A 13,078-nucleotide genomic window follows, 5' to 3' on the forward strand; every position below is an offset into this window, starting at 1 on the left:
TAAAACAGCTTCAACCCAACCGCATTTAATGTAACAATATCAATATTATATTGATTTATTGCACAACTGTAAAGCACATGTGTGAATGTTTCCGTTTGTGCTTTTGTGTGTGTGTGTGTGTTTCAGGTGTTTGGTGCTCATTAGAGCGTGGATGTATGAGCCTGATGATACTAAAGTTATAAGAAACAGGCTTGTAACCAGTGTTGTGGAGTATGAGCAGCTTATTTGCATATTAAACTGAATGGAAACCTGAGAGAGGAACGCTTCATCAGCCTTTCTGTCATCAGTAGGCTGACAGCCATTGTTCATGGTCCACAGAAGTCTCTCTTGCCGTTTGTCACATGGATAAAACACACACGCACGCGCACAAAGAAACTAAGAAGCAATAAAATAATAACCAAGAGCACAATGAAACAAGTGCACACGCACATCTGCACACACGCTAATACAAAACGCTGGCATATAAAAGAATAGATACAATCACACACACACACACACCTGCTACGCAGAGTTGGTTTGTGGACGACAGCTATTCAAATTTGTTGGTCATTATGATCCACGGTAAGCCGAAAACACCATGACGAAGCAGCTTCTGACGCACACAATCACAAACGCCGAGCCAGAGGCCATAACTCTGACTGTGTTGCTGCAGGATGAAGGCTTTTTAATATTAAGCTGTCGTTTGGGAGAAGGCTGAGTCACAAAAATATGACTAACGAGGTTTTCCCCACGCGCCAGAACATCTCACACACACACACACACACACACACACACACACACACACACACACACACACACACACACACACACACACACACACACACACACACAGGATAGTGGTTCTGGCAGTCACAGATGGACTCCTATGGTCTCGCTGACCTTCATCATCCATTGAATTTACTTGGCAGAATAAAGTTAAGTGGTGATTTAAGAGCCCTCGAAAAGCGCACTTGGAGGAATTTCATCTGTTGACCCACATTGACTTCTTAAGGAACATAACAGATGGCAGCCAATGACAGGTATATTGGGAAATGAGTGTTTTAAGACAAAACATTAAGCCTGAGGCATGTGTTGGTCATTTACACTGTGGCTGTCATGACTTTGACTGTGCTCTACAATGTATTACAAAACAAATGGAGTGTTGTGTGGGAGAATTCAGATTGAGTTTTTTTGTATTTATTTCAAAGTGCCCAGGTTTGGTATCAGGTATAATGTCATCAGCAGTGGACGAGCTCCAAGTTTAGGCCACAATCAAAATTAAGATATCATACACCGGTTATCCCTAAACTATCATAAAAAAATATAAAACATCAAAGGCAGGAGCAAAATATCAAGGCAGGAGAAGCAGATGTTTCATAATGCCCTCCAGGTTTTTATGGTTGATTGGACAACATGTGTTCTGTTGTTTTAATTGATTTTCAGTGGACACAGGAACACATTTTGTGTCCCTGTTATGGCGGCACTGGGTGCTTGTCTGATATTCTGTCTGTCATTGAAGGAGGAGGCAAACTGAGACGTGACATTTGTTTTTAGCCTCCTGCACTCATCTCTTTGACACTTACTCTTTCCTATTCTTACGAGTGACATTCCTCCATGAAGATCTTTTCTTACTGGAGACAAACTTCACCTTCGTGGGTGCAATAGCATGAGTACCATTTGTAATATTAGAATCTAAGTCTTCTACACGCTTATTGACTAAGAGATGGTCGATGTGGAAGGAAAACCCGAATACATATTTCACCGTAATTTTCCGCTATATACAGTTTTGTGAACATCTGTTCGTACAGAGATAATGCTCTCAAATAAAACATACTACACTTGACACCTAGACACTTGGAGATAATCAAGCCCTGAGTATTGCCAATTACCGTGCGTGAGCTCCTTCACATGCTGAGTCAGTTATCAAGAAGACAAGTTCTTTAGTTAAAGACACAGATGTTCAAATCACCAACAATAACTGCTCAGTCAAAGTCGATACAGATTAGCAGTTCTGTGTTTTAGTAAAGCAAAAATATTTATAAGATACATGCTCGCAGAGAGAAAACTCCACCTGCCTTATTTCATACTCAAGCCTTACTTACTCATGGAAAGGAACCTTTTTTTGTCTGAGATTTAATTTGCTGGGCCTGGAAGAGAAGGCAGAATATGTTGTTTAATTAAGACCGAGTGATGAAGTAACCTGTAATTATGTAATTGACTAAAACTTAATGGGATGTGTGTTCACTGCAGCTGTATTTTTGGTGTCTTACAAACCCGTAAAAGGTCAGGCACACTACGTGCATGACAGTTATTTCGGTCTCAGTGAAAAACAGAAAATCCAGATTGTGCTCTATAATAAAAATAATGTTTTACAATTGTTTTTCTGCCCTTTTGTTCTTTGGAACATGTTGTGGATGAAAAGGAATGAATGCTAAATTTGATAAATTTGCAGGACGGGTCGAGTGCTTTTTGTTTCTTAGCATATTCACCATTCTTTTTCCTATTACTTATCACGACAGCAAATGAGGAATCTATCAGCACACAGGGCCCCAGCTTGCTATGTGCAATGCTAATTTATAAATTAGGGGAGGAATAAAGCAATGAAAAGCAGCAAAACCACAGTGCCCGGTGCACAGACAAATCTTAGGGTGCTGCTGCGCTGTGACAAAACAAACAAAGGCTATGTGCAGAGCACCTGTTGCACGTCCTGACATTGCAATGGAGAAAAGCAAACACAAAATATAATTGACCCTAGTCATTTCAACGTACAGAACAAATGTCCATTAGCTGTTGGGCTTACACTAATATAGTACAGTACACTCTGGGCTATTAGGGCTGGACCCAAATATTAGACTACAGCAGAATCCTGAAATATTAACGGCTTGAATTAAACCGAAAGACACGCGTTGGAGCGACCAGCCGTCCATCTCAGTTTAGAACGCAGAAACCTCTGGCTGTGAGACCTTTCCGAGTGCTGGAGACGCGTACAATCAGAGCTCTCGCTGCCATTGCCTGTGTTGGAGCAACCCATGTGGACGCGGGCTGAATGCAACCCCCATATGCTACTTTCCAGCTATGGTGATTATGTCAAAACTGTTGGAGATTACATGTGAAGGGAGGTGGAGATTCCTTCTCTCTGGTCGTATGTCTCCCATGATCAAAGCTCTCCCAGGGTGGGGGCTGAGGTGGTTCTCCTTAATGTTTCCACCACGCTGTGTTACGTCTTCCTCCTGTTTTGATTGAGACACAGACAATTCACACTGTTGCTGTTGTTTAAAGGTGAAATATAAAAATAATCACGGAGCCCTCATCCTGCCAGTAAAAGGCTCCAGAATGGAACTGGTGTTCGCTGGTTTTGTTCCTTCAAAATCACTGGCTACCTCTTCGCTCTCTGTCCCGGAGAGCGCAATTATATTCTCATAATCATGGCTTTCCATGACAGAAAAAAATAAGAAAAAACACAGTTTGGCGCAGAATGGAAACTCCTCGTATGTTGTTCTACTTTAAATACTCCTATATGGTTTGGCATTCATAAATGCAATTAAACAATAGTCATGAAAGCAAAAGATAGGAGAGAAAATTCAAAAATAAGCTCTGGGTTTTAAAATGTTTAAAACCCATCAATAGAAAGTTATAGAATGTATTACAATGAAAAGGCAGCCTTAAAGTGTTGCAAACCTGACAACATGTTCTAGATGCAAGTAAAATACATACATACAAGCATAAGAAATGTGATACCATTTCAGTCACTGACACCAGCTTCTCTGCCACACACGAGCATCACAGGAGCAAATGGTCCCGTGTGTGACAAAATAGTCATTCTGAATGACTTTATTTCCTCCAAATACACCCCTACCTGTATAAAATATTTATAATGGTACTTTTTTTTAAACTCCTGAATACGTTATTTTATTTTGTGTGCAACTACCTCCAATGTATGCAAGAAAAATAGTGTCTATGGATCCATATTTTTGAGCTGGAACATTATCAAGGCCTGAAAACCTACGTGGAACCGCTTACCTCTCAATCATCCGCCCACACTTGCTGTCTTTTCCTAAAATCCAACTTCAGCAGAAAGGCTCACCTTCTATTCATGTCAAGGGATAATGCTAGCTTAATACTTTCACAGGAAATATCAATATGCCTTCAGGGGAGTTTCACAATCTTACACTCTGCAACAACATACAACAATCAGTTTAACCTCCAACACATTGATTGAGCTGTAAGTGGGTAGAAAATAAGGTAACTTTATGAGTCATTTAAATATGTTGTGAAAATAACAATGGGCTTTACTGGGATAAATATATAGTGATTTTCATTGTATGTTTGTCATAGGTTTCTCCCTACAATGCATCTGTGTGTACATGTGTGCTTGGCGTGAGATAAGGTGTCAATAACTGCTTTCAGAGTGCAATAAAAGAGCTTTGCTACGCGTTTGCTGCACCTTTGGGTGCTTGTGTCTGGTCCCCCTGATGCACAAGCTTCAAGGGAGACAAAAAAAAAACATGATGCAGCAATGTGTAGGTGTGTGTTAAGTAAAGGCTTCACAGGTTTGCCACAGTTTCTAAACAGGGATGAAAAATGCAAAAGGCTTAAAAAAAACGATCATTAACGCCCCAACTAAAGTACTTTGTGACTTCAATATGTAATACTTCATCTTTGTTTTTGCCGTGTCAGTACAGTTGGTCGAACATTTCCCCTTAGTGCAGCTAGTGTGTGTGCAAGGCTGGCAGAGCTGAATATAAAACACCAGCTCTGCGTGATTTAATGACAAACTCTGCTAAACAGTATAATCAGTGGTGTGTAAATAAATCCATAGAGAGTGCAGAGCAAACCCCAACTTCCAAATAAACATTAATGTGCTTGAAAATTCACACGCATAAGCACAGTGTGATCAGAAGGCATGTCGATGGTTTTCAGTGGTAACTCCTTTCCTACTTTCATGACTGTGGAGCCTCAATGACATCCCTATACGTAAGATTAATGTTACAGTGGTTATTTGCTGTGGGTGGTCCACTGCCACTTATTTTCAGCACGGTAGAGCGAGGGCGATGGAATGCACAAAATGAGCAAGGGAAAAATAGAGGTTACAGCTACTTAATGCAAATAAATTGGCAGGGGTCTGAAAGGGCTACTGCCGGCAACACCAATCAACAATCGGAGCCTGGCCGACAAGAGCATGGTCAGGGTTTAAGTTCCCAGGGCATGACCAATCAAGAGCGCAAAGGACTCACCCTCATTTTGCATAATCATTGGTATCAGCAATCCAGTTTGAGCTCCTACAGTAAAGGAAATGAGGAAAAAAAAAAAACCTTCGCTGAGTCTGCCACTGCTTATGCTACAACGATTTAGGCTTGCAAAAATGCATTAAGGGACTAAATAGGGAGCATGTTTATTATGAGATCCAGAATAATGCTCACCATTACTGACCCCGCTTCCCTTGGCATTTTATCTTCGTCCCGTCTTTATCCCCAGACTAAAGCCATAATGAAATGCACTTCAACCTTTGCAATTACAAGTAAAAACATTGGAAACAGCCCGAGGTAGAAGCCTCAGGGTAAATGAAAAGACCTGAACACCTCTAGCTTTTCTCCCTCTCATGATAACTAAACAGTTGGGTTTTCATATGCTGTATGATCAAGCCAAACAAAGTCAGATCTCTCTAAGCAAACTAAACTCACGGTCCCATTTGGTGGTTCCCATTTTAAGGGTTTGACTTGGAGTGTAGTACTTCCTTTTTTTTGCATTTACAGTCTTAATGTTGAGCCTTAATTATATGCAGGTGGAACAAGCACATGAAGCTAAAAACAAACACCAGAAAAAGCTTCCTGCATAATTTGGTCCAAGAACGAAGCAGATGTACTGCCTGACATTTAGAATCAGGGCAATTTGAACGAATGTAACTCGAGACTTCTGGTGGAAAGAAACAACATGGCAACAGAGCAACACATCAGTAGTCCTAAACTGAAAAGAGAGAGAGAGAATCATTTCAAGAAAACCTATAAATTCCTATTTTGTTATCAAATAATGGCTACTGAGAAGTGAACAGAGAAGAAGAAGCCACCTCTCAAGTAAAGTAGTAATAATAGAAGCGCCTGCTCAATTGACATGCGTACAAAAGCAAGAAAATTAGAAATTTAATCACGACATTATCACAATACACATTCCCACAGCTACAAGTTGCCAAGCCATCAAGCAGGCCGACCAGGAGAGGTGGACAATACACAGTTCTGCTAATTAAGACTGTGCAGTGTGTACTTAAACTTGAACTTTGATTTGCATATTTCCTATTTGAGAAACACACTAGAAGAGAACAATCACTTCTCCAGCAGAGAACCATCCATCAGAAGAAGAGCACAATCCCCACCTCGAGGCTGACATTATTGGATCAGGGCTCCAAACCATAGCAAAGTCGCTGGAGCCAGAAACAGAAACCCTGAAGCATGTCCCACTTCTCAGACAGATGTCACAAGTCGCGAGAAAACTGCTGTCAAAGTTAGACCAGGGCAGGAGGAGCAGCATCAGAGAGAAGCCATCCTCAACCACGAGTAATCGTCTCATTTGTCTTAATCGTCCCATTCAAAAGAAGGTGTATGCCTGGTTTTGGCAAAGCACGTTGACGGTGCAGGGGAAAAAAAGGTATCTCCACAGAATTCATTTGAGTAATCATGTCACACTCCAAACACCTAAAGGTACCCTGTGGAGTTTTATGTTTACAGTGGTTCTCTCCCAAACACATTGTGTGTGTACCACTGTGTGTGGGTCTCACAAAGGTGTTGAATGTATTTCCTCTTAAATTTGCAAAGCTGATTTGAAACCTGCATTGTTTACTACATCCCAGGCTTGTTTTCTCCCCAACATTAGTGTATTTCTTGATATGCCACCTAGTTCATCAGTGCAACAGGATGAAACCATTGGCTGGAATGTGTATTGCATTACCCACGTGAGCTTGCATGTGCCTCTTTGTGTGCGTCCACACACACACCAAAAAAATCTCGGTAGCTTTAATAGTGGACAAAAACTCCAGAGGGCACCGTTAAATGAGTAGTTTTGGGAAAAAATACACATATACGCTGTCACAGTGCAAAAACAAATGCAGAATAAAAACGGTATATTGTGGCATACATGGGGTTATGTGCTGGACTATTTCTTGGCCGGGCACAGTTACTTCCTGGAGTTAATCTCTGGAACTCTCTGGAAATTGACTACAGCCTTGAGTGTGTGTGTGTGTGTGTGTGTGTGTGTGTGTGTGTGTGCATGCATACAAGCCCCTGCTAAAAGCTCCCACACAAGTCCCATCACATTCCATAATCTTCCACATGCAGATATTCTGGACACAATCCTGTCAGTTTATCACAAATAACTGGAAGAGTGGGGTGTATAATGGCATGTTTGCATGTGACATTAACTTTAATCAAATGATGGGAAATTACATCATTATGGAATATTGCCTTGAGCTGCTGTCCAAATCCCACAACCCATCTGAAATACACACATATGCATGCATGCCAGCTCACTCATGTACGGACACTTAGACATAGGACAAGCAATATGTGACAGTATTTACTGGCCGTTTCCTCGGGGGATTTCAGAACTGATGATTGAAAATACATGTAACATACAGAAGGGGATATGGAGCTCAGCTGACAGTATGTAATAATGAGAGGGAGGATAGCAAGAGTGTCGGCCAGAGACAAGATTAGAATGAGTGCAAATTGGAAGATACAGCTCAGGAGTCCATCCGTCTCCGACCGGCACAGCTCATCAAATTACATTCAGGATACTATACACAACACGCGTGGTCCCCCAGCATTGATATTAGTACATAGCAGTCACTTCATTGAGCACTTCCCTCCTACATTGTTACTTTTACTACACTGCAGTCACTTTATTATTTAGTAGTACACTCCCTTCCTTTAGTATCATTACCGCAGTGCAGTCCTTTCATTAGACAGCGGTCTCAACAAAGACTCTCTTGAGCCACACGGCCATCCACGGCTTTCTCCACCGCCTTGTGATGATGCAGATTGCTCTTTCGACTCCCCTTTTCTCCCTTGCTGCCCAACAGGCTGAAAGCTCTGAAAAGTTTGATGCAGAAAGTGCATTTGTGCAACAAGGACTTCCTGGTTAAAATAAAGGCAAAATATCAACAAAAAATACATAAAAAACAGTGCAGACTTGCTTTTAAAATCTGCTACTATAATCAGATTTTAAGTATGCTAAGCATTAGCGCATTAAGCTAAACGTGCCTTCGCTTTAAAAATGCAGAATTAATACAAAAAGAGGCATAAACCAAAACTGAAGCGCGGTCAGGGTGATGCAGTTTTATTTAAAGGGACAACTGTGGAAAACATCAACTTAATAGACACACCGACATGAGCAAATCAAGGCTAGTTAGTGAACTCCTCATGTCAGTTTCAAGTCTACTGGTAAACACTTTGCTTTCCAACATTCACTAACTATCCCCTCTTTCTTACTTTTCTTTCAAATGTCTGATTAGAATGTATCGTACATGTCAATTGATCTGATTGACAATTACCTGCTAAGTAAGTAAATACAAGGGAAGTGCAGAAGATTCTGAGCAGATTGCTTCTTCCATGACCTCCAGGGGTTGAATGTGCTGCCAGCAGTAAGTATCTCCTTTCCCCTGGTACTGTACCAATAGGCATCAACCCAAAAGCTCCAAGGTTCTCGTATGACTGCCACTCTATCCATAAAGCTTCCTCGTACAAAGAGGAGCTCCTATTAATGACATTATAAGGGCAGTCATAGAAAGTTGACGTTGCTAAAGAATTCCCCCTTCCAGTTAAGACAAGATCCTTTTAAGGAGGATTTTATGGAGGTTTATACTTCCTTAAATGGTGGAAAGACGGAGAGGTAGGAGACATATTCTTTAAATGCTGAACAAACCACCCAACACAATAACACTATATAATGCCAGAAATGAAAATGATCACTAGACTAAGATATTTGGCAGCTGGGACAATAAAACAGTGTTTGCTGGTTTATAGATTAACATGCAGACCAACGACTAGACAGGCCAGCAGTCAGATATACTGATGTAAACTGAGCCATTTTTCCTCCACTCATTTCTAACCAGCATGATGAATAGACATTAGCAACACAGTAAGTAAATTAACGAATATCAACAAACAACTGTAATATGTTGTAGTATACTATTAAAGTCGGCCTATGTCTTAGAATCTATTTCCCTGCTGAGGGAGTAATTAAGGATTATCTTATATCCAACAGCGATGTTCCTTTAATAAGACAGCATTCCTAAATCATTTTTTTTTATTTTTGAGGACAGTTTTCTTTTTTGGATCAACCAGTTATATATTTTTAAAAGAATGTGTCATGCGGAGCAACAGGGTCAAGCACTCACAGGAAGGTAAAAGTTTCCACCCCGTGTTTGCGCAGAGTTGCTTTGAGGAGTTCTCTAAATCCACTCCTTGCTAAAGGCTAAATTAGGAACCGTCTGAGAGTATTCTCAGAATGTTGGTGAATACCGCCTTTGGTGTATCTGCCTCAACCTCGTCTCTTAAAGGATCAATCAAACAAACACATTTCCACAACTGGTATCTACTAAAGTATTTTCTTCAAGTTATGAGATATCCACGGCTAAACCTCTGACTTTACAAGGGAAGTGAAAAGAGTTTTGCTTATGGTGGTGGTGGGATTTTTCCCCATTGTCTTTTGTCTAATGTATTTAAGCTATTTTGCTTGCTCTAACTGTGTGTTACTGTACATGAGGACCTTATTTCAATGCTTTCATGTTATTGCTAAATCAAGCCTCTCACCGTTGCAGAGAAAATATAAATGATCGATACTCAAGACAAACTTTGACAAGAGAAAATATTGTATCCTCTCACTGCGAGCTCAAGGGAAGCTGTGTCAGCGTACATGTGTACTGTGTCTGAACTAATTTTCCAGCAATATAAAATATGAACGAACATTAAAAAAAAGAAATAATACTATATAATTAACTTAGGCCAAGGGTAGGTCAGCTCATCCTGCACACTCCCTTTGAGTAGAACAAGCAAAAGAAAAGTTTTCTCAATACGCTTTTGGATAAAGAAACATGAATCATTGCAGAATTTTATTCTTTCAAGCAAAAGTTAAAACAAGCTCTAGATGTAAGCAAAAAGCCCCCTTTGGGGCAACAAGACTGTAATGGCTGACAGCTCAAAACTCTTTCTTCATAGAAAGATCATATATTTTTCATCACAGAAAGGCTTTGAACCCAAGTGTGGGGGATCATTTCAATGGACTTCTAAAGAGGCTTAGTGTCACCAGAGAGGGACACAGAGCTGAGTTGCCCCCCTGAGCAAGTTGCAGTGAAAACCATCCACAGACACACATTTTAAAAGTTGTTTAAAATGCAGACAAAAGATGGGAGCACAATATGCACTGTTACTATATAATGTCCCATACATGCCGCCACATGTGAGGAAAAAGACATTCCTAATTTTTGTTTCATATTCTGGTCCTTCATCCCAACCCCAATGGGAAATCATTAGTTCCAGCCTTCTAAATATGCATATTATTAATTATGCATCTTGTTATCACTGGCTAATCTGCATAGGACTCTCATGTATAAAGTGCCTCTCATTACCACTCAGAAGGCCATCTCACAGGTGCGCTGAGTAAATATATACACACATGCACACAAAAACAAGTTAATAAACGAGGCTCGAGGTGCACACACAAACACACACATAGGCTTGTTCAAACAAGCACGGAGACAACAGCATGCTCCCTCAAGTGTATAGAGTCCCAGAAGCATACGCACAAGCACACACAGACACTGAGAGTGGACACTGACCAAGAAGCAGACAAACCCACTGACAGAAGGTCCAGGTTTCCTTCGCACTGATGACAGGTTGGTCTGTGCCAACTCATTAACAGCACAGCTGGCTATAAGGCCTAGAGTGGGCTAAGACCACAGCAGTCGTCAGACGGGCTGTCTGATTGGATTTCCATACAATGTTCACGAACATAAAAAGCTCAGTGTGGCATGCGTCTCCAATTTATGAAACTTGTCCAAAGAACTGGATCGTGTTGATGCGTGTCGAAAATCCAGTGGAAGTCGTTTTCCAGTGTGAGTATAAATGTAAGTTTGCGGTCTTGGCAGCTAACGGTTATGTGAAGACACTTGATGTTTGAAATCCCCGGTGACGTCTGCAGTGGTCTTCAAATCTCAGCAAGAACGTTCTCTTTTTCAACTATAGACCCGAGACACGTATCTTCAGGCCACATGCCACCACCAATCTTGTAAAGTATCTCGGCTCTTTTGGACCAATTTAACCAGAGACATATGGAGGAGGAGAGACACTGGGTCTCATGAAAGAACCACTAATGCGAACAGAATGGTTCATAAGGGCCACGTACGATTCAAAGCTCACAATTTTCTCTGAAGTAGAAACAACATTCCCCAGTGGTTTAGCCTTGTCATTCAGGTCAGGTACTTATACTTACAGCTTCTCTCCACAGGTGAAAAACACCTGACATAACAATCATAAAACCTTCATCCGAATTATTTTAAGTAAGCTAAATAAAATATGTGACGATAAAAACTTAATGCAAAGTTGAAATTCTGTTCACCATACCATTACTACCATTGCTTGAGACTTTGCTTTCATTTTATGCCAAGATAAATTCTTCTATTTCATTTTTGGCAACAATTATGTGAATGACACTTGAACATGCAAACTTATAATGTCTAGCCATTACAGCGCATATCCTGACGATGGTGGAAACAGGTGGAATTAATCAGGCAAACATGAACATCTCACAATACTTTTGTCTGGTGAAGACGGTTTGGTGAATCAGGGATTTAAAACACCCATTTGAGCAAAACTCACAACATAAAGTGACAAAGTTTTAGCCGTAGCAATACAAACAATTTCCTTCATGAGAACCATTGTGTTCCTTCTTTTCGCTTCACATGTCTGTTTTTTCTCGACATGTGCAGGATAATTGTATTAATCAGAGTCAGGAAAGAAGTAGTATGTTCTTATAAAGAATACCTTTTTGTTATTATTCATACATGTGTGACAAAAGAAGTTCATTGTTAAGAAAAAACAGTTTTGGACTTAATATGTCTGAAGAGATCTTCGTGACTGAGCCTACAAACAAAGTCGACAAAGTAAAGTAAAAAAAGGAAGTCGGAGACAAATTATTGGCTTGAGAGCATTAATCAAATGCTCGAAGTGAAAAGAAAGAGACTCACCCAGGTTCCATTTCAGCCCAGTCGTGGTTGTTTGACACGGTCCGCCCACTGGAATGAGGCTGCACCAGTCCCCCTCCAGGCCCGTGTTCACCTCTAGTCTGTGACTGCCCTGCTGACACACGGGAAATGAATGAGTGCTTTTCTGTGCATGTGTGCCAGCGCTGATGACAGGTGGAAACAATGAGATAGGGAGAAAAAGAGAAAACAAATGTGGAGCAAGACTTCTTAGACTTTTGCAGCCCCAAATGAGAAACTGAGCTACTCCGCCCAGGGACCAAGGCTCATTAAAATAAATGATTGCTCTTGTCAGTGCTGCAACCCATTTTCAGTTCCTGCTCACACTTAAAAAAGAAACCTTGCCATTTTGAATTTTAGTCCATTTTACTGAGCGTCACAGGGAATCAACAAGTAGTTTCTCACTTGAAAAACAGTTCGTTTGTACAGAAATGAATACCTCACTTCAAGTTGAAGGGCAGCATATTCTAGCGTAGTAGTTGTATGCTGTAGCTCAAAGAAAAGTATACAATGATGACGGGGGAGGATGGTTGAATTTGTAATGATGTGTGAGGAACAGATTATGTTTTTGTTTGAGGTACAATTAAGTCATTATTATGAAGTGCTCGACAAAGAAAATAAATATGATTTTCTTTTCAAAAAGTCACAGCATTCCTTTAAAAAAAACATCGTGCAAGGTAGTGTCAGACTCTTCCAGCTGAATAAAGATGAATTTTGCTCTGAATGTACTCGTTATAATAAAGCCTGACGCTGGAATGTGAAAAGGTCAAAACGAAGTTCCTTTCATTCACAGCGTACGAAAAAAGATTCAAAGAAACACCTCAATCTCATTAAAGCACACACGCATGTATT

At 40.6% G+C, this 13,078-nt stretch overlaps 1 protein-coding gene across 1 annotated transcript in view; it reads right to left on the reverse strand.

Annotated features, from left to right (window-relative positions):
• Nucleotides 1–13,078, reverse strand: part of tpk1 (thiamin pyrophosphokinase 1) — a 57,504-nt gene that overhangs the window by 9,628 nt on the left and 34,798 nt on the right. Inside the window, 1 exon segment of the mRNA XM_068582254.1 lies at nt 12,212–12,320. Coding sequence (XP_068438355.1) covers nt 12,212–12,320 — 109 coding nt within the window.

This window comes from Clinocottus analis, unplaced genomic scaffold, assembly GCF_023055335.1.
Source record: "Clinocottus analis isolate CAN_PGR_092001 unplaced genomic scaffold, fCliAna1.0.p SCAF_18, whole genome shotgun sequence".
NCBI lineage: Eukaryota > Metazoa > Chordata > Actinopteri > Perciformes > Cottidae > Clinocottus > Clinocottus analis.